Source organism: Petaurus breviceps, unplaced genomic scaffold (assembly GCF_028583685.1).
Source record: "Petaurus breviceps papuanus isolate PSGF00001 unplaced genomic scaffold, PetGlider_PUasm1.0 174, whole genome shotgun sequence".
Lineage (NCBI taxonomy): Eukaryota > Metazoa > Chordata > Mammalia > Diprotodontia > Petauridae > Petaurus > Petaurus breviceps.
In genome coordinates, this window is record NW_027185761.1 from 2,835,705 (window position 1) to 2,857,092 (window position 21,388).

The 21,388-nt window shown below is 40.0% G+C and overlaps 1 protein-coding gene across 1 annotated transcript in view; it reads right to left on the reverse strand.

Moving 5' to 3' along the window:
- The window catches only part of DDC (dopa decarboxylase), a 121,014-nt gene that overhangs the window by 54,124 nt on the left and 45,502 nt on the right, over positions 1-21,388 (reverse strand). The window contains exons 5-7 of the mRNA XM_069084513.1: positions 19,992-20,126; positions 12,792-12,935; positions 2,044-2,110 (exon numbers count right to left, since the gene is read on the reverse strand). Of these exons, the coding sequence (XP_068940614.1) occupies positions 2,044-2,110; positions 12,792-12,935; positions 19,992-20,126 (346 nt within the window). The remainder of the gene's footprint in view (positions 1-2,043; positions 2,111-12,791; positions 12,936-19,991; positions 20,127-21,388) is intronic.

Below are 21,388 nucleotides of genomic sequence, written 5' to 3' on the forward strand. Positions count from 1 at the left end.
TAGGTATCCATGCACATAGCTGAGAGACAAGGAGCCCATTTCTACCAGATGAGGCAACTCACAACCAGTAGGTGAAATTCATAATAAGAACTAGAGTTGAACTAATGAGTAAGAACTTGGAAGGAAGTCAGAAAGGTAGGAAGAGGGAGGTGGTGCATTACAGTAGAAAAAGTGTTAAATTCAGAATAATTGACCTGATTTCTAATCCAAATGATGCCACTTCCTATGTGTGTGACTTCGGGCAAGTTGAATCTCTCTGACTAGACCTCAGTTTTCTGAGGGATTGGGTCCCTTCTATAAACTAATGAACCAAGGAATAATAAGGTCTAGGTCTCCTCTTTGGATTGTAGGATCAAAGATGTGGATAAAGGATTTTATAGGTCACTTAGTCCAACTCGCTGTTTAGAATGAGGTTAAGGTCATACAGGCAGCAAGTAGCAGAGCTGGTTTTGTACCTAAGTCCTCTGACTTCAAAGCCACCTTCTAGTATGAAGTAGTAAAAAGATTAGTAATTTGTAAAATTTACCTTTTTAAATCTGTCATTTTACACACACACACACACAACTTGCATGTTTCCTAAAACTTTGTAGCTTTTAAACACCTAAAAACTTGCAATCTTTCCCTAGAAAGAATGAAGAGACCCAGGGAAATAAGAGGAAAAGGTAGCAGAAGTATCTGTTAGAAGGTACCAGTGGGTCATTTCCTCTACCTGGACTAAATGAGACAAGAGGCCCAAAGAGGTATTGCAGTACTGGGTGTGGCTCCACCCACTGGCCTGATGCACTAAAGAATATCAATTTATGAAAATGTCACTTACTTTTGAAACCCTAAGAAATATTTCTTTTTCAGTAGAGTAAGCATTTTCCAGTAATTCTGGCACACTATTAAAGCATCCAATTTTTTCTTCATAAATAATACAAAGGTCAATGCTAGCCCAGCCAATAATCTCCAATTCTGAACTCCTGACCTCCTGAACCGTTCTTTGTTTCTGAGCTGTTTATATTGCAAATACAGGAAAGCTATACAAAGACCACATTAGAAAAAAGCACAATGGTGATTATAGTAGTTCTAATAGAATGTAAGTTTTCTGAGAGTAAGAATTCTGTCTTTTTTTTTTTCCTATTTCCACTGCATGACACAAGGCTTTGGGCACAGTGGACTGTATGTATATACACACATATACATACATGTATACATATATACAAATCATGGAGTGCTTATGTTTGGACCCCAGCCCGAAGGCCCTATCTCTGGCAATAACTCATGAGTGGACCCAGTAAGGCAAACTATCTCTCCCTGTTAAAAAAAACAAGCTGACCTCTGTAGAACTTCCCTTTTACGAACAGGATTATCTTGTAACAGCAGAACAATCATATACTGATTCTTACAGTTACCTTATACAATCCAGAGGTCAAACCATAGAGTAATCTCCCAAGGTTATCTTGTTGCAAGATGTAACAGACCAAAAACTCAACCCTTAGAAGCCCACCCCCACCCACCACCCTCACCCAAGGTACAGAAACCGTATGTCACCAGCTAATTAGCATAGTTGGCACACAATATACTAAGTTTATATATGTGTATATATGTATATGGATAAATACATATAGATATAAATGATATAGATATATCTTCAGCATCACTCCCATTAAGTTGCAAGTCCCCTGAAGGAGCTCTGCCCACCATATTAGCATTTAGCAGACCTTTTACCACTTGACTAGAAGACTGCTTGAGGCCATGAATTCTTTCCAGAAAACTCTGCCTTGAACCATGGTAATTTGGAGTTCCCACACCCCCAAAACAATATCATGCAAATATACATACATACATATATATATATACATACATACACACTGTATATGTATATATGCATATGTGTGTGTGTTTTTTTATTTTAAATTCTAGAACAATGGCGAATTTAGTTGTAAAGCTCCTTAAGCCCTTGGAAGGAGGTAAAAAACTTGGAACTAAAAATAGTAATGCTATTTTACCCAGCAAATAAACATTTCCCAAAGCATCAGGAAGGATTAGGTGAATACTCACAAATAGGACCTAGCTCTAATAGATTGTCAAATGAACAGCAAGGAGTGGTTCCAAGTGTAGCAACCATCTAAGAAGTAAAAACAGAAAGCATAAAATTTAGAAATCTCTTTTTCCAAAAAAATCATTATTGTTTCCAATCTGATCCAACTCAAAAAAGCATTTATTAAGCATCTACTGTGTGAATGGAACTAAAGATAGGTCAACAAAACAAGATCAGGCTCTGGACTGAAGGAACTTCAATGGGGTAGGGCATAGGGAAGAGAAACAGACAAGAACACATATAGATAACTATAGAAGTAGGGGAAAGGAACCATATTAATAGCTAGTAGAGAAGGCCTAGCAGATTATGGTGGTTACTTCTTCGATGTAGCTTAAATGCATAGAAACTTCAGTAATTCTTTTTAGCCTATAAGAAACTCCATTTCACTCACTGTAGCTTGAATTTATCATGAGACCTAAAAGGATAAAGGCATTTCCCAAGGAAATAACCTAGCCTTCAAGTGGCTTCTCACGATGCTTCTTTATGGCATTACAGACCCCACCCCTTAGAAAGGATGACTAGCTGACCACTGGTAATGCTATTAGGAATGTTTCCTGAATCAAACTGAGCACCCTGGAGATCCCAAGAGCATAGTACAATACCTCTTGGGTTATTCCTTAACTTGCACTGCAAATACATGGTGGGATTTGAGAGGATAACTACTATTCTTTTTTTTTTCATTTTTCAAATGCTTTATTAACTTCTGATTTACATCATTCATTTCCACCAGATTTTGAGTTACAAATTTTCTCCCAGTTTTTCCTCTACCTACCGCCCCAAAATAGCAGTCCCACAGGATATCCCCTCCTCCAATCTGCTCTCTCCCATATTTTCTCCCATACCCCTTTCTACTTTTCCAGTGGATCTCTATGCCCCAGTGCCTGTATATCTTATTTCCCAATTACATGTAAAATAGTATTAATTATATATATATGTATGTATATGTATGTATTTAAACATTTGATTTTAAAACTGAATTCCTGATACATTCCCTTCCTCCCTTGTCACCCACCCTTACTGGGAAGATAAGCAGTTCAGTATAGGTTGTACATGTATGGCTAATGCAAAACAATAACATAGTAGATATATTGTAAAACACTGACTATATTTCCCTCCCTCCTATCCCACCTCCCACTTGTTCTATTCTCTACTTTGATCTTGTCCCTTTTCAAAAGTGGGTGCTTCCAACTTCCCTCCCCCTAACCTGCCTTCCCTTCCATCATCCCCCCTCTCATCCCCTTCCCCCCTACTCTCCCGGAGGGTGAGATACCCTATTTAATGTGTATTTCATTCCCTCCTCAAGTCAAATTCAATGGGAATAAGGTTGACCCATTCCCTTTTGCCTTCCTATTCTTCCCTTCCATTGTAACCATTTCTCCTTGCCTCTTCTATATGAGATAGTTTACCCCATTCTGTCTCTCCCCATCTCCTCTCATTATATTCCTCTCTCACCTCTTAATATCACCTTTTAAGTATCATCCCTTCCTGTTAAATTGGTCCTGTGCCCTCTATCTATGTATACCTGTAAACATATATACACATATTCACATATGTATTCATATGCCCATATACTCTCATATATAGACATATATATTTCTATTCCCTTCAACTACTGAGAAAAGTTTCATAAGTTACAATTATTGTTTTTCCATGTAGAAATGTTAATAGTTCAACTTTGATAAGTTCCTTATGATTTCTTTTCCCTGTTTACCTTCTCATGCTTCTCTTGCTTCTTGTATCTGAATGGCAAATTTTCTGTTCAACTCTGGTTTTTTCAGCAAGAATGCTTGAAAATCCTCTATTCCAGTGAGTAGAGCACTGGCCCTGGAGTCAGGAGGACCTGGGTTCGGATACAGCCTCAGAAACTTGACACACATACACAAAAAACTAGCCGTGGGACCTTGGGCAAGTCACTTAACCCCAATTGCCCTACCCTCCCCCCTCCAAAAAAAAAAAGGCCTCTATTCCACTGAATGACCATATTTTCCCCTGAAACATGATACTCAGTTTTTCTGGGTAGGTGACTCTTGGTTTTAATTCCAGCTCCTTTGAGCTTCGGAATATCATATTCCAGGCCCTTCGATCCCTCAGTGTAGAAGCTGCCAGATCCTGTATTATCCTGATTGCGTTTCCACAATATTCAAATTGTTTCTTCCTGGCTGCTTGTAATATTCTCTCCTTAATCTGGGAATTCCAGAACCTGGCTATAATATTCCTAGGAGTTTTCTTTTTGGGATCTTTTTCAGGAGGTGATCGGTGGATTCTTTCAACCTCTATTTTGCCCTCTGGTTCTAAAACATCAGGGCAGTTTTCTTTGAGAACTTCCTGGAGGATGATTTCTAGGTTCTTACTTTGGTCATGGCTTTCAGGTAGTCCAATAATTTTTAAATTATCTCTCCTGGATCTATTTTCCACGTCAGTGGTTTTTCCCATGAGATATTTCACATTGCCTTCTATTCTTTCATTTGTTTGGATCTGTTTAACAGCATCTTGATTTCTCATCAAGTCATTAGCTTCCATTTGCTCCAATCTAATACTGAAGCAATGATTCTCCTCAGTGAGCTTTTGAGATTCTTTTTCCATCTGGAAAATTTGGCTTTTTAAGGCATTCTTCTCCTCATTGCCTTTTTGAGCCTCTTTTGCCATTTTAGTTAGTCTGTTTTTTAAGGTTTGATTTTTCTCAGTCAGGCTGTTGACTCTCGTTTTGTAATTTTCTTGCATTGTTCTCATTTCTCTTCCCAATTTTTCCTCCACTTCTCTTATCTGATTCTTAAGGTCCTCTATGGCCTGTAACCAGCTCGTATATTCCTTTGAAGCTTTTGGTGCAGGAGTTCTGACTTCATTTTCTTCCTCCTGTTCCATGCTTTGCTCCTTTTTGTCCCCAAAACAGGAGTGTAATGTTGGAATCTTCTGTCTACTTTATTTCCTTTGCCTGGTCATGTCCCCCCTCAGTCACTTGACCCCTGGGCTTTTTGCCATAGTAGGACTCTGCCACCAGACAGGGGAGCTTTCATCCCAAACACTGGGGTTTTCTCAGTTGCCGGAGGTATTAAATGGGTGCTCTCTCTGAGGCTTGCACACACTCCAGCAAGCTGGACACATACCCCAGGACCTCCACCCTAGACTTCAATCCAGATCCAAAAAGGTTAAAGCAAGAGTGATTACCCCTCAGACTGGTGCTTGGTCCCCCTACACTTTGTAGGTCAGGAGCTGAAGCTGCCACAGGGCACTGGTTGGCTGTGCCAGTGTCTCAGCAGCTTCTCGCCCTGGGGGCAAAAGCCACGTACTCCCACTTACTGGGTCCCAAAGTCCAGACTGCACTGACCTCTCACTTTGTCCTTTGCAACTATGTGTTGATAAATCTGGAAATGGCCACAGCTGCTGCTGATCTGGAATACCTCTGGACGGTAGCTGGTCAGACCCACCCTGGGGCTAAAACCTCTGGCTTGCAGGGGGTGGGGGGGGATGCGGGGGTGGGGTGTGGCCTGTGCTCAGTTCCCAGAGTTCTGGGCTGGCTGATTCCTGGCAGCCTGCTGGGCTGTCCTCAGCAGGAAGTTAGCTTCTCTGTGTCATTTTGTGGGTTCTGCAGCTCCAAATTTTGTTTACAATCCCCTTTTTACATGGATTGGGGAAGGTGGAAGCTGGAGCTGCTGGGAAGTCCTGATTCTACTCCATCATCTTGACGCTGCCCCAGTAACTACTATTCTTGCTAGGCATGCCCTTTGGAGTCTTTTGAGAGAAGAGGACTAGTGAAACAACCTCCTATCTGACCAGATTGTGTGCCTCCCATCTCATACTACACTTGTCTCCAGCCTAATTTCCAATCTTCTTTGGAAAGAAGAGTAGCACTTTTTACTTGCTGATGAACATTCTCATATACCCTATACATTGCAGTGATTCTGAAAATCCCATTCTCCATCCCCCTCCACCTGATTCCTTATTTCCATCTCTCTCAACTCTCCTACCCCAGAGGTCCAACCAAACACCACCCACCCCTTTCACTGTGCCCTCTGGAATGCTTGTTCCATAGGCAACAAACTTCCCTTCATTCTAAATCTTTTTCCTCCCACTCCTTCAGTCTGTTATCTATTACTGAAACTTCCTTGATGACATGGCCTCCCTAATCATCCTTTCTAGTACTAGCTACATTTTTATTCCCTTTGGCTTACTAGTTGAGGCAGGGGAGTTAGAAAGCTCCTTGCTCCTCATTGCCACTTCAACGTTCTCTCCCTCCCTCTGTCATTCGATAACCTCTCCTCCTTTGAAGTTTATGCTATTTATATTTGCCATCTAATCAAAATCTTTGTAGTTGATGTCTATAGACCTTGAGGTCACTCCCCTTCCTTCCTCAATGCATTTATATTTTTCACTTCTGCTCAACTCCTACCTTCATACTAGGGGACTTCAACATATGTATTGACTCTCCTTCAAACACTCTAACCACTCAGTTTGTGAACCTACTCATTTCTCATGAACATCTCTTCTACCCATCTCAGTCATACACAAAGATGGCCATTCCCTTGATTTTGCCATCACCTACAAATGTACCAGTTATGTGTTCAAGAATTCCAAAATCCCTTATCCAACCATAATCTATTGGTTTTTCACTTTTCCCTCTGCCTTCCCTTCCAAAACCCTAGTATTCATTTGTACCATGACCTCCAATCCCATGACCCCTCAATTCTCTCCCAGATCATCTCCCCTCCTAGCCACTCTCTCCTCTTTTCCCCATCTTGACCCTTTGGAGAACTCTACATTGTCTTCCTTTCTTGAATCCCTAGACCTTCTGTCATTTCCTGATGCCAAGCCTCCCACTATCACATGCTACCTTCATCCCTACACATATCTGAATGAGGGTGGAGAAAATCATGCAATCATTCTGAGTTCATTTTACAGTTATGTTTTGCAATCTCAAAAGGGCCTTCATTGCTGCTAGGCAATTCTATAAAGCTTTCATATCTATTCACTTACTCTCTACAAAAGCTCTTCCAAATCCTTTCATTCCCCCACCTCAAACTTCTCATGATTCTCTATCCCCCTACCCTCTCAGCTAAAAACCTCTCTTCATATTCAGAAAAAAATTGAGGTCATTCACCATGAACTTCTCCCCTCTTCTCCATCTCATATCACTCATATTCCCTCTGCCACTACCTCCTCCTTCAACTCTGTCTCATATGATGAGAAGGCCATACTCCTTACCAGGTTAACTAATTCCTCTTACTTCTCAAGTGATAACATTCTATTCCATGTTTTCCAATAGATTGCCCCTTTTATCATCCCTGTTCCACTGCTTATTTTCAATTTTTCATTCTCAACTGCCTACAAACTGATCTATGTCTTCTTTCATCCTTGTTAATTATTGTCCTATATCTCTTGTGCCCTTTTGTGGCTAAATTCTTTGAAAGGCCATCTACAATAGGTACCTCCACTTTCTGTCTTCTTTTTCTATTCTTAACCCCTTACAATATGACTTTGGACCTTACCACTCCACTAAAACTGCTCTCTCCAAAGTCATCGATGCTCTCTTCATTGCCAAATCCAATAGCTTTTTCGCAATCCTCATTCTTGATCTCTCCATAGACTTTGATACTGTTGAACATTCTCTCCTCTTTGATACTTTCTTCTCTCTAGTTTTTCAGGTTGCCATTCTTTCCTGGTTCTTTTACCCATCTGAACGATCCTCCTCTGTCTCCTCTCCTAGATCCAGATCATGCCCTCCAACACAGTATTTCCATAACCAGCAAGGAGGGAACCAGCCTTCATAATGGCAGTCCTTTCCTGCTACAATAGCTACTCTTATCAGACTGCCACCTGTAGTTCTAAGCAAAGGCAACTTCCCAAGGTTCAAAATAGCAGCATAGGTGCTCTCCATTTTATTCAGTGACAAATTAAGAACAGAGAGAATCAACATATAGCATAATTCAAAATATAGCATTTACCAAGTGTGATTTAATCAAGTACTACCCCACTCCAGGACATTACATTCATTTAATCAATTACAAAGTCCCTCTTCCAAATACTACTTCACCCCTAGGGTGTACATTCATTTAGTCCATCACAAAGCCCCTCTTCTCAAATGGAGATTAGTTTCCTATCATAAGTAAAGTACATTGAGTCACAACAAGATTAAGCACAGCATTTAATACCCAAATGGAGGTCTTTTCTTCATCTTGACATGAGGCAAGTTCTCAGCAATCTTTGTTCCTGGGGAGACAAAGCTTAGCAAGGCCACAAGGTACATTGCCAGTCTCTTCATTAATTCATTCTCTGTCTGCAGAACAGTCCTAGGACCCCTGAAAACATTAGCAAAACCCTCTTCCAGGATTTCTGTAAACATACAACAAGAAAATCCTTCTTCAGGGCTTCTGAACCAACAGCAAGGTTCCCAGACCTCTGCAACAACAGCACTGTCCTTCCCCAGTCGACAGAATTCACTCTCTGTCTGCAGAACAGTCTCAGGAGCTCTGAACCAACAGCAAGGTTCCAAAACCTTTGCAACAATAGGACTGTCCTTCACCAGTGGAAAAATCTGGCAAAACAACATCAAAACAGACAGACAAAGTACCAACATAACAGCCATGTCTCCTCAGTCCTTGGCAGCTCTGGGTGGCAGCTCTCAAAAGTCCTGGGCAATTCAAAGTGGCCCTCAGCAACCCTCTCAGTCTCTCTTCGCCTCCAAGATGCTGCTTCCAAAAAGTTCTTCTGCCTCTCTCTTTTCTTGTGTCTCTCTAAATTTACATCATCAGCTCCTCCCAGTTCAGCCCTCTCTTTTCACGTCAACAAGTCCATCCCACAAGTGGGATTCACAAGCTCTGGGTTTTAACACAATCAAACCAAAAACTAAGCCAATACAGGGGGATCTTTAAATTATATTACTATTACACCACCGTAAAAGCACTAACTCTTAGCAGGCAGGCATTCCTAGCCTGAGGTCTATGAACTTGATTCATTTGCTCTTTTAATTTTATTTTAATAACTATATTTCAATATATCTGGCTTCCTTTGTAATCCTATGTGTTTTATAATTTAAAACATTATTCTAAGGAGGGGTTCTCAAGTTTTACTAGACTGCCAGAGAGGGGTCCATGACACTAAAACATGTTAAGAATCCTTACCTGATAGCCTCTCTCAAAAGGATTAACTTTAGCAAGCCCCAATTTAAAACTCAACATTGCATCACAGCACCCCCTGGTGGTCATTTATCAACAACCCCACTTTCAGTTTTTGCAACCTGAGAGGCAGGGGGACAGCACAATTAACCCAGATCCAAATTTCATCTAAGAAGCTGCCTTTGTGACAAAATGGATTTACTTTGTTTCAACACATTTTAAAATATCTTTTCTGGGAGAGTCTGAGCCACAAAGCCGCTTGTCCTAATTCCCAGAAACCACTTTAAAGCAGTGACACCTGCTCTCCTGGGGCTCTGATTACCCTGCCTCAGCATCACACAATGAATTTAACCTAATTTACAACCCATATTACAGAAGCATAATAACATTTGGGCTAGGGTGGGGAGGAGAGAGAAGTTGCATATCAGAAATGGATCTGACAGCTAAAAACAGCCCAAAGGCTTTCTTCTGAAACAATGGATTTCAAGCCAACTTCACCCTCAGGGTTGTCCCTGGCCTGGCCTCAATGTCTCCTCCCAGTCAACTCTCTCTCCATCTCCTGCTTCCCCAGCCAAAGGAAAGAAAGCAATTTTGACAAGTAAAGCCTTGAAGGGTTGGGTTTTTTTTCCTTCCACTTAAGTATTAAAACACTTAAACTGTGTCACTGGCCTCAAAAAAGGAAAATCTTTGGAGTGGAGACCCTCAAGCCAGAGCTGGAGTTCTGGGTAACTTCCTGTCATGTCCTATGCTTGGGAAGTGAGGCTATGCTTTATGGTGTTCTGGTGACTCAGCAAATCTTGGTTTATGAGCTTAGAAACTACCCTTTTATGAAACAAAGGCCTATCACCTTGCTGTGACTTCTGTCCCCTTGGTGCTACCTCATACTGGTAAAAAAAAATTTCTATTCACTTCTCTAGTCTTTTTTGAAAAATGGCTTCTTTGGCTTCCTCCAGAACAAATGAAGGTCTATCTTAATTCATCAATGGTTAGAATAACAGGGGTGGGGAACCTGTGGCCTCAAGGACACATTTGGCCCTCTAGGTCCTCAAGTGCATCCCTGACACATGTGACCTTGATGCCACAGCTTCCCCAACCCTGGAATAGTATTTCCCAACTCTACTTTCAATCAGTTAACCAATAAGTATTAAGGTATTTGTTGTTGTTCAGTCATGTCCAATTCTTCATGACCCAATTTGGGGTTTTCTTGGCAAAGATACTGGAGTGATTTGCCATTTCCTTCTCCAGCTCATTTTACAGATATGGAAACTGAAGCAAACAGGGTTAAAAGATTAATCTTCCTGACTTCAGGCCCCTGACTTCAAGAATGAATCTTTACTTCTATCCACTGTGCCACCTAGCTGGCTTTACTAAGGCTTACTGTTGTGCCTAGTACTGTGCTAGGCATTAGGGAAGCAAAAACTAAAACAATTAAAATTAAAACAATCCCTGTCCTCAAGAAACTTGTATTCTATTGGGAATGAAATTATTTATGAGTATCTCTGTGAAGGACACTGAAATCTGAAGTACAGCAGTAGAATTGTGAGTGCTTTCAGTCCCCATAGTCAAGCTGTGGTGTACCTTTTATTTTAGAGAGAAATGATAAGAATCATTAGATTCAAAGCTTCCCTTTAGCTGACAAATTTAATGTATACCAACCAAAGGCCTAAACCTGAATTAGATCAAACTGAACAGATGCTTCATTTCAAAGCTATAGGAAGAAAAAGGATGAAAATATAATGAATACCCTCTTTGTAACCCTGTCATGAAATCTAAAGCATAAAGTTTGATCTTTCCTTTGTACATCCATAACTAGAAGGGTATTATTAAAATTTATACATGATAAGGTCCAATAGTGTGGATACAGGACCAGCTATGAGTTAGGAAGGCCTGCCTGACTTCAAGCTGTGCCCCTAACCCATACTTTGTGACCATGGGCATATCACTTAACCTCTAGATGGCACCTGGCAACTCTATAGCTATAAGCTACAGAAAAGTTGCTGATCTATACCAACAGAAGGAGTTTCCACACTGGGAAATTCTCCATACCAGTGAAATTACATATGAAGACCAATTCAAAAACCAAAAGCAGTTCACTTTATATAGACCATACTTGAGTAACACGAATCAACTCCAATTTCAAATACTGCTATAAGAAAAGTTACACAGTCTTCTTGACTCATCTCTGTACTTCCAGAATCTTTGTGTCTAGTGTTTTCCAGCATCTCTCCTCTGCTCCATCCAGAACACTACACCCAGATTAGTCTTCCTCAGTATGACTTTGATCATGTCACTAATTTAAAACCCTCAATGGCTCACTAGTACTTACAGAATGAAATCCAAATTTCTTTTACTGTCCATGAGGGTCCTCCTTAATAGGTGTCAAATAGCTTTCTAACCTATTCTCCCACTGCTTCCAATGTCAGCCTTCTGCTATAGCCTAACTAGTCTACTCCTTGTTTTCTGAACATACCTCTGCTTATTACCACTTGTCAATTTTTGCTTACATGCATTCCTGGGATCATCATCCCTTACCCTGGTTATCTAGATCCTCCCCTTCAACATTAACTCAGATTCTGTCTCTACCGCTTTCTCTGCACATCCTAGATGTAATTGCTCTTCTCTTTCTCTCTCTGTCTCTCTGTCTCTGTCTCTGTCTCTCTTTGCCTGTCTCTGTCTCTCTCTCTCTGTTGGTCCTTGGAGTCAGGAAGATCTGGGTTTAAGTTCATATTTTGATAGATATTAGCAATATAACCATGGACAAATCACTTAGCCCCAGACAACTCCCTTAAGACTGTAATATTACATGTGAGTTGATCATGTGTCTTAGTTGAAAAAAACTTTCACTCTGAGTAGTCCCTATACAGATGAAATTATAGTCCAGACCAAAAAATGATAATAACTGACTTTATATACATAGCACCTTAAAGTTTACAAAACTTTGCTTTAAAGTTTTGATTTTGTTCTCTATGACACATTAAGACATTCACAAAACAAAAAGATACTCATAGGAGCTGAATTACCTCTGTAACTTTGGTCAAATCACTTAACTTCTCTGGGTCTCAGTTTCCTCATCTATAAACTAAAAACGTTAAACTAAATAGAACCTCTGATGTCTCTTTCCACTCTATGATCATAAGAACCTATTTGTTTTTTGGCTTCTGTCTCTCACTGTGGCCTCTCATTGAGCTGACAGGCATTAAAACTCCCAAATATGGTTTTACAAGAGCTGCTATATAGTCATACTTCCCCCATACATTAATTCAAAGTGCACAGCTTACAATGCCACAATTTATAATTCAATACTTTAAGAATCCCATGATCATTACAGACCCTCCCTCCACCAATACAGAACATAATCCCTAGCAGATTTTCTCTGACACATGCAAAAACTAGAAAAAGAAAAGAAAAAATCACCCTTTGTCTAACCTGTTTCTGAGTTTCTCTGAACTTAGCTCAGTTAGTCCTCAGATACCACATATACAGTGTATAATTGGACCCATGACTAAAACCCTTCCATCATTATAACCCACAAAGGACAGAAGATTGAAGATCACAATCGACAAATTCAAAGCACAGAACTCATCTATATTATAACTTACAAAGAATGGGATGAGGCCGGCAGCTTTGTCTTCATCCAGCACCTTCTGGAGGGCTGAACCTCGTAGAGAAAATTTGTCATCTGAAGGGATCATTTTTAACTTCACGCCACCAATTAATCCAGCCCGTTCCACTGATGAGTGGGACTAGAATAAAAACATTAAATGAAATCTCTTTTCAAATATGATCAGGCTACATGTGACAATAGAGTGTGTCCATCTCTAAATCCATGGTTCTACCAAGTTCCCAACTGCAAAGCATACCATTCATTTTGAATATACCCTGGGAACATCTCTGTCTTCAATGATATTTTGACTTTACTGAGTTTTTCCACATTACATATTGCTTTCAATTCCTTATTCATTCAAGCATTTATTAAGTGCCTACTATTTACTAGGCCTCAGACACTTACTAGCAATGTGACTCAAGACAAGTCATTTAACCCTCTTTGCCTCAGTTTCTTCATCTGTCAAATGAGCTGGAGAAGGAAATGGCAAACCACTCCAGTATCTTTGCCAAGAAAACCACAAATGGGGTCATGAAGAGTTGGATATGATGGAAAAATTATTGAAAAATTACTCCAGGCTCTATGCTAGCCACTGATGACACAAAGACAAACAAAAAAAATAGCCCCTGCCTTCAAGGAGTTTATATTTTAGTCAGAGGAAAAAGAGATAAGTACAAAATACATGCAAAGTAAATAAAAAGTCATAATGGGGGTAGGGAATGTACATCAGGAAAATCTGTACTTAAGCTTAGAACTGGAGGAAACTAGGAATTCTAAGAGGCAGAGCTGAGGGAAGGATATATTCCAAGAAGTTCCTGGAGGGCAGGGGTTATCTTTGGCCTCTTTTTGTATCCTCAGCACTCAGCACAGTGTAGTATAGTAAGTAGGTGCTTAATAAATGTTTATTGAATTGAGTTGAACTGAATTGAATGAGGGTGACCTGTGCAAAAAGATGGGAGACAAATGTCACAATCACTAGGATCATAGGTTTAAAGCCAGAAGGGACAGAAGGGTCTATATCTAGTCCAACCCTTTCATTTTACAGTGACTTGCCAAGAGTGATACAAGTGGTAAGTGACAAAGCTAAGATTTGAACCCAGGTTGTCCAGTTTCACATTCAGGACTCTTTATACTGTATATCTCTGGAAATCTTTTGAAATTGCCTTCAGAATCTTCAGTAAAAATCCTTCCAAAATGACAAATTTTATGGGGTTGAAATTTGAAGGATTTGTATGCCTGGAAGAAGTCCTGGAGGTCATCTATTCCAAAGACCCAACTTTACAGATGAAGAAATGGAGCTCCTGGAAAGTTCAGTGACTTGCCCAGATTTAAGTGGCAGAATCATGATTGGAATCTAGACTTTTTACCCCTAATTTAAGGAACTCTCTACTCTTGTGTTCCTCTTCAGAATGTGATTTTCATTTTTGAAAATAGTCAAAAGTCATTTAGATTCAAGTTTATTGAATAAAGCAGGTGATAAATACAGATAGCACTGTTCTGGAGGGGGCCAGGGCAGAGGGCAACTCAGTGGTGCACTGGATAGAGTGGGCCTGGAGTCAGGAAGACCTGAGTTCAAATTTGGCCTCCAGTACTTAATAGTTGTATAGCCCTGAACAGGTCATATGACCTCCATCTACTGAAAGTATTTTCCTAAGGCTTATCTTGGGGATGGTGTGATTTGTTTGGGGGAGGGAGATCTACACTGGAAGTTTTCCACATTGACAAAATCATAGAGATACTTAGCCCATTCCCCTATAAACTGATCTTGATTGGTAATTTCAAAAGACTGCTTTCTTAGTGGAAAGAGGTCTGGTGTTAGATTCACAGGACCTGAGTTCAAATCTTGTCTCTGATTCTTACCACCTATGTGACCTTGAAAAAGTCACTTATCCTCCATGGGCCTCAGTTTCCTGATCTATACAATGAGGAGGTTAGACTTCAAAAGTCTTCAGTCTTTTACGTATCATTTACCCCTTTGGCAATTGGGCAAAGCCTATGGACCTTTTCTCAGGAAAATATTTTTAAATGCATAAAATAAAATACATAGGATCATGAAGGAAAACAAATATATTGAAACAGAGGTATCAAAATATTTTTTTAAAAAAGAGATCACAGGTTTTAGGCTAATAAATACTCCCTGGAATGAGGGACTCTAAGGTTCTGTCCAGCACTAGATGTTCTGTGAACCAAAAGCATTCTTGGGATTGTCTTCCAAAGCATCTGACTTTTGACTGACAGTATTTATTTATAAGAAAGCATGACAGATTAGAATAAGCTCAGGACTCAAAATCAGAAGTCTTAGGTTCAAGCTTCAGTTTTGCCACTTATGACCTGTGTAACCCTAAGCAAGTCACTTGATTCCACTAAGCCTGTTTCCTTATTTTGTAAATAGAAACTCATACATGTAATCCCTCCTTGTAGTATGGAGGGGCTGGGGAACTATAGTAGCACAGTTTGAGATAGGGGCCTCAAATCAAAGGGGTTAACATGGTGCTTTAAGTGACATGAATGGTTATCGAATTGATAATGTGTAGCCTATGGGTAGAGTGGTAAGACGGTACCATCTTTTTGGAGAGATTTTTGTTTGTAGGTTTTTTTTTGACACAGCCTGAAATATAGGGAAATCCCAGGAAGCAAAGTCCTGGCAGATATGAAAGAAGAAAGAAAAAGAAGGAGGAAGAGGAGGAGGAGAATAAGTCTCATTATTTTATAGTCATCTACGTGATATATATCACACAAATACTTCTCTGAATATGCATAATCTTTTATTGATGCCTGAACACATCACTCCCCTCCATGAACACAGATAAAAGAACCTCCCGTTTTCTTTTTCTAGCTCTTATAAAACATCAATATTTATGTGATCTGATACCAACAAAAATCATGCAGTGACAAAAGTCTACTCCAGTCCTGAATTTCTCTTACATCTTCTATTTGTAGATAAGATGAAATAAATTCAATGGGTCTTCCCTCCCACAGCAACACTCATGCCAATACTGTGGTTCCCACTAAGCCACTGTCCTTTCACTTCCACATAAGCTCTTTGATTTATCTCAGGATTACTGAACTAGGAGGTGTTGGGTATAAAGCAGAGAGAAAGACAAGAACTATATGGATAGACTTTGAAAGGTCAATAACAGCTTAAGGCAAAGCTTTCTTGCAGAGGGAAAATCCTCTGACCTTCATTAAACACCACGTACTGTCATTCTCCATTTCCAATCAGGCAGCAGGGAGGACCTTAATACATGAACCAGAGACTCTCATCCAGGGTTCCACATGGTGTGACCCAGAACAAATTACTCCTTCAAGAATAGAATCTTCCTTCTTGTTTTCTGTTCAACTAACCAGAGAATTATGTAATCTATGTAGCAACTCTTAGTTACTTTCTGAGGAAAATATTAAATTGCCCCTTGTCCACATCACATCACATCACAGGTGTTAGGTGCTTAGCTAAGGACATAGTCTTTTAACTTTTGATCTTGGGATGGGAATCTGGTCAGGGGTGAAGAAAGGGAAGGAATGGGAAGGAAGGAAGGAAAAGAAGAAAGGAAGGAAGTGATGAAGGAAGTAAGGAAAGGAAGGGATGAAGGAAAGGATGAAGGAAAGAAGGAAAGAAAGGAAGGAAGAGATGAATGAAGGAAGGAAGGGAAGCAGGGAAGGAGGGAGGGGAAAAGGGAGAAAGGCAAAACTTTCCAAGATATTCCCAAGAATTATAACTTAGATAGAAAGTATCTAGGTTATTTATTTTTCTTTTGTTTAAAAATATTAAGCATTGCTCTCTGACATTATTGATAGAATTTAGGAAACTTGAGAGCAGGGTCCATTGCATTTCATCTTTCTCAATGCCTAGCACATAAAGATTCTTGTTAAATGATTTTTGATTGATTGGCATTACACAAATGAAAGTACTAAAATAAGCAAAACATCAGTCAAATGATGTTTGAAAAATTAAATTATATTTAGGAGGGGAAATGAAGTCATTACTTTCCCCTTGATGGAATTGGAATTGTTAAAAACTAAGGGTAGAAGTCTATGCTATTTGCTTTGATATTAAGTGACTGCATTTCATAAACTTGTAAATTTGGGAGAATTCCCAACTTGGCTATAAGCCTCATTCCATCAACTTTCTGGAAACGAGGTCAGCATTATATAGACTTGAGTTTTCACTTTTAGCTTGCCTGCCAAAAATTAGCTTGCAAGTCTTATTCTTCAAACTTGGATTTAATAAAAATGTTAAGTTTTTAGTTTTTAACATTTTAAGAAATTTTACATTTTAACATTTTAAAAATTAATATCTGTAATGGGGAATTGGAAGAATCAACCGATCTTTTCTTTAACAATGACTAATATTTATTGAGTATCAGCTGTGCACTTGGTTCACTAAATGTCTCTGTGAGTATGTTATTTCCCCCATTAGAATGTAAGCTCCTTGAAGGGAGGTACTATTTTTGCCTTTTCTTTGTATCCCCAATGCTTAGGACAGTGCCTGGCACATAAGTGCTTTAGCAATCCTTCATAAATGCTTGTCCAGTGATGTGTGCTCTATATATCTTGGTAGGGACTAGGTGGTCATTTTATGATCTCCCTGGGGCATGTCCTGACCACATCACTCAATAAATACTACAATCTTCTCAAGTCATCTCCCCCCACCCATGGAACTCAAACCCTTAGGTGGTTACCCCTTGCTAATCAAATCAAGTCCAAACTCTTATCCTAGACTGTGCCCATCCTGTGCTGCCTCTGTGTCATTGTTGGCACTGTGCCCTGTGCCTGGATTATCTGTCCAGCCTCTCTCCCACTATACCTCATCTCCAGCTGAAGGATGACCTTTGAGACCTGGACCAAATGTTGTCTTCCCCATGATGCCTTCCTTCCATAATCATAGATTAGAGCCAGAAGGACCCTTTAGGGTCGTCTAGTTCAACCCCTTCATTTTGAAGATGAGGAACCAGAGTGCCAAGAAGTGAAATGATAGTGCCAAAATTCAAACTCAGGTTCTCTGACTACCAATCCAACACTCTTTCCAATGTGCCATACTGTCCTAGCCCCCACCCTCCCAAATCAGCAACAATGGAAACAATGACCCAACCTCAGACCTTCAATAGTGTATAGTTTGTGCCTTTATAATGTGCTTATCATTCATCATTTTATTTTAGAACTATTTGTATATGCATTGCTTCCCCCAACAGAATGTAAGCTCCATGAAGTCAGGTACTATATCTTATCTAAATATTGTATCTCTCCCAATGCTAGGCAAAGTGATTTACACATAATAGACACATTATTTACATTCGATTAACCCCAAACAGTGAGGTGGTGCCTTGGATAGAGCACTAGACCAGGAGTTAAGATGATGTCAGTTGAAATCCAATCTCAGACACTTACTACTCTGTGAACCTGGGTAAGTTACTGTAAGGGTTATGGGATTTAAAGATCTTCCATGCCCCATGGACGTGCTGACATAGCAGGAAGGGGTGGAGCAAGCGAAAGTGAAAGCCAGAGAAGGCGAAAGCCAGAGAAAGCAAAAGCCAAGGTAGCAGGAAAGGGCGGAGCAAGAGAAAGCGGAAAGTGAGAGAAAGTGAAAGCTGAGCTAGCGGTCCTGCAGTGGCTGGCGGTGGTTGCGATGGCTGGCAGTGGTTGCCACGGCGGCGGTGGCGGCAGCAGCAGAGGCAGCGGCAGCGTGAAGCCCTTTTTGAGTTAGGACTGCTAAGGACTTTCTGCTAAGGACTCCTGCTGAGGACTGCCAGGGGCCGGAGCTGCTGGGAGCGCACTTCCCGGTCGCTGGGTGGTTGCTGTGAGTGGGGAGAGGAGGACCTTTGCCTGAGGTAGCCTGTTCTGTTTTAAAGGCTTGAGAATGTGGGTGCTTTCTACTTTATCTATCTGTGCCAATATCATAACTACTCTGATGGCTTTCACTTTCTGGTTTTGGGACTCAGTCTTTTGGTATCTTAATAAATTTTCTAGTTTATTTCCCCATATGGCAAACATGACGTATTTTGTGATGGATAATTATATCAGCATATTTGTAATCTCTATAGGCATTGTGAATATAGCATTGCTGATACAGTTACTTAACCTCTCTTTGCCTCCTTTTCCTCCTCTGTAAAATGGGGGTAATAATAGCACCTACCTCCCAGGGTTATTGTAAGGATCAAATGAGATAGTAGCTATAAATAGCACAGTGCCTAGCACATAATAAGCTCTATATAAATGTTAGTTATCATTATTATTATTAGCTAGTATGCAAAATGGAATCACTGCATACAAGCATATATCCTAATATGAAGAATTTGAAGCAAACATCTCATCACCAAAATATACAATAATCTGATCGTTCCAGATTAAGTGCTAACAAATGGAATATTGAAGATCTTCAGGGTATTTTTGTTTCATTTTAAAAATTTGACCTTTTTAGGTACCAAGTAAGAATTCCTTCCTTCTGGGGGGGGAGGGGGTACACACATCATGGATTAAAGGATCTAGAGCTGGAAAACACCTTAAATTCAGAGGAAATCCTTCCTGGGCCCAAACTAGATTAAAATATAATTGGGAAAAATGTTTAACAAAATAAATTAGTATATAATACAATACAGATAATGTTAAGTTGTAGTTTTCTAAGTCAGTATGCTTCTGGGATCCATTTCTATTTGAGTTTGACATCACTTGAGGGAGGACCCAGAAGAGAGAAATAATTTGCCAAAGGTAACATAAGTACTACGTAGCAGAGCTGAAATTGGAACCCAGCCCCTCTAGACTCCTCTAAATCCAAATCAGATGTTCTTTTAAATCAATCAACAAGCACTAGCAATGCGCCAAGCACTGAGCTAGGTCCTGGGATTTAATGGAGCGCCATTCTACAGCAGCAAACACCTGGCAGAGGGCTGAACTTAGCTTTCAAGAACATGAGATCAATTCCAGCTGTGCTACTCACCAGCTAGGCAAATTTGAGCAAGTTACTTCATCTAGACCTCAGTTTTCTCATGCACAAAATAAAGACATTAGACCAGATGGCTCTGAAGGTCCTTTCCAACTCTAGAGTTATGATCTTTTCAATATAGAAGGTTGTCTCCCCAGGTGAAAAGTCTTGTTTTTCTGTTCTGTTTTGCCCTGTTTTATTCCCACTGCCACCCCCAAACTAAGCATTAAAGCTAACGTGTTTATTGGCAGGTGTTGTGGCTTACACAGAGGGACTCACTTGATCAGATGCATAGGCCACCAGCTTGTCCATGATGGCTGCCTCTGTCAGTTCTGGAGACTTGGCCTGTAGTTGCCGAATCACTTTGGTTCTAGCAGCAAGTAGGGTAAACAAGGTAGCTTCACTGGCACTTCCCTGTAGCCAAAAAAAAAAAACCAAAAAAACAAACAAACCAACCAAAAACAGGATTAAATGAAGAGACCGGAAATGGAATAAGATAAAACTAGAATTTGATCAAAGGAACACAGATTTAGAACTGGAAGAGGCCTTATCAGCTATCAAGTCCAACACCCTCATTCTAAAGATGAGGAAACCGAAGTCTAGAGAGGTTTAGTGACTTGCCTATGGTTACACAGCTAGTAAGTGTCAGAGGTAGCATTTGAACATAGCCCTTCCTGATTCTAAGTCCAGAGTCACATCAACTTTTAAACACAATCTAATGTGTGTGTCGAGGAAGGAGTAAGAGAATTGCAGGGTCTTCTCCGCTTCTACAAGTCATCTTGAGAACATAGAGAAAGAATTACTAGAATATATGATAAATGAACAAGATGGTTGTCTTGTGTTTTATAAGACCCTCTTGTACCTTTATTTCTAGTAAGATACAATCAACAGGAGAGACCTGGAGTCAAATAGTAAAGTAGGTAGAGATGACTCCCAACCATTGGCCTCAAACTCCAACCAGACAGAGGGTTAATAGGGCAAAGGAGAGACACAAAAGGAAAGAGAACAATTGTAGGACAATTGTTACAGTGAAATAAAGGAAGGCACAAAAAACTCACCGAAAGATTAAATGCAATACCAATCTTGGTTGGGGAGAGAGGGACTGAAACACATTTGTGTTTTCAAAAGAAGGATGTCCTCAGGGCCATGTACTGGGTACAGTCATGGGGGAGGGAGGATGAATTCAATAAAGCTTTATCTTAAAATCAAATTTCAAGAAACAAAGGGCAGAAGGAAGAAGGCCATGAAAAGATTAATGAGAGATTAGCTGCTGAAAGAACATTGAAGAATAAATAAATGGTAAGTAGAACCAAAAGAGATGGAGAAAAAGTGAAGGAATAAGGGGGGAAAAGAAGACCAAATTCATGTCCCTCAATGTCCAGATTATCATCGAATCCTTCTCATCTCCCACATGACAGTGACTCTTTGTTCACTGAAGATCTTTGTTTTAAGTCTTCCAGTAAGTAAATGCTTTTTCCTTCTCTAAATCCCCAGTGAACTCTTAAGCAAATTCTGATGGAGGGCTTTGGATCATTCTGCCAATTCACTATGGATTTTCCCTTTGGATTCTGTCAACTTCCTGAAGGAAAATTCCTCTCCTTTAAGAAAGATTACTTAAAACATACAGATACACACACAACCAACCAAGTTTCTAACAGAACAATAATAGCAAAACA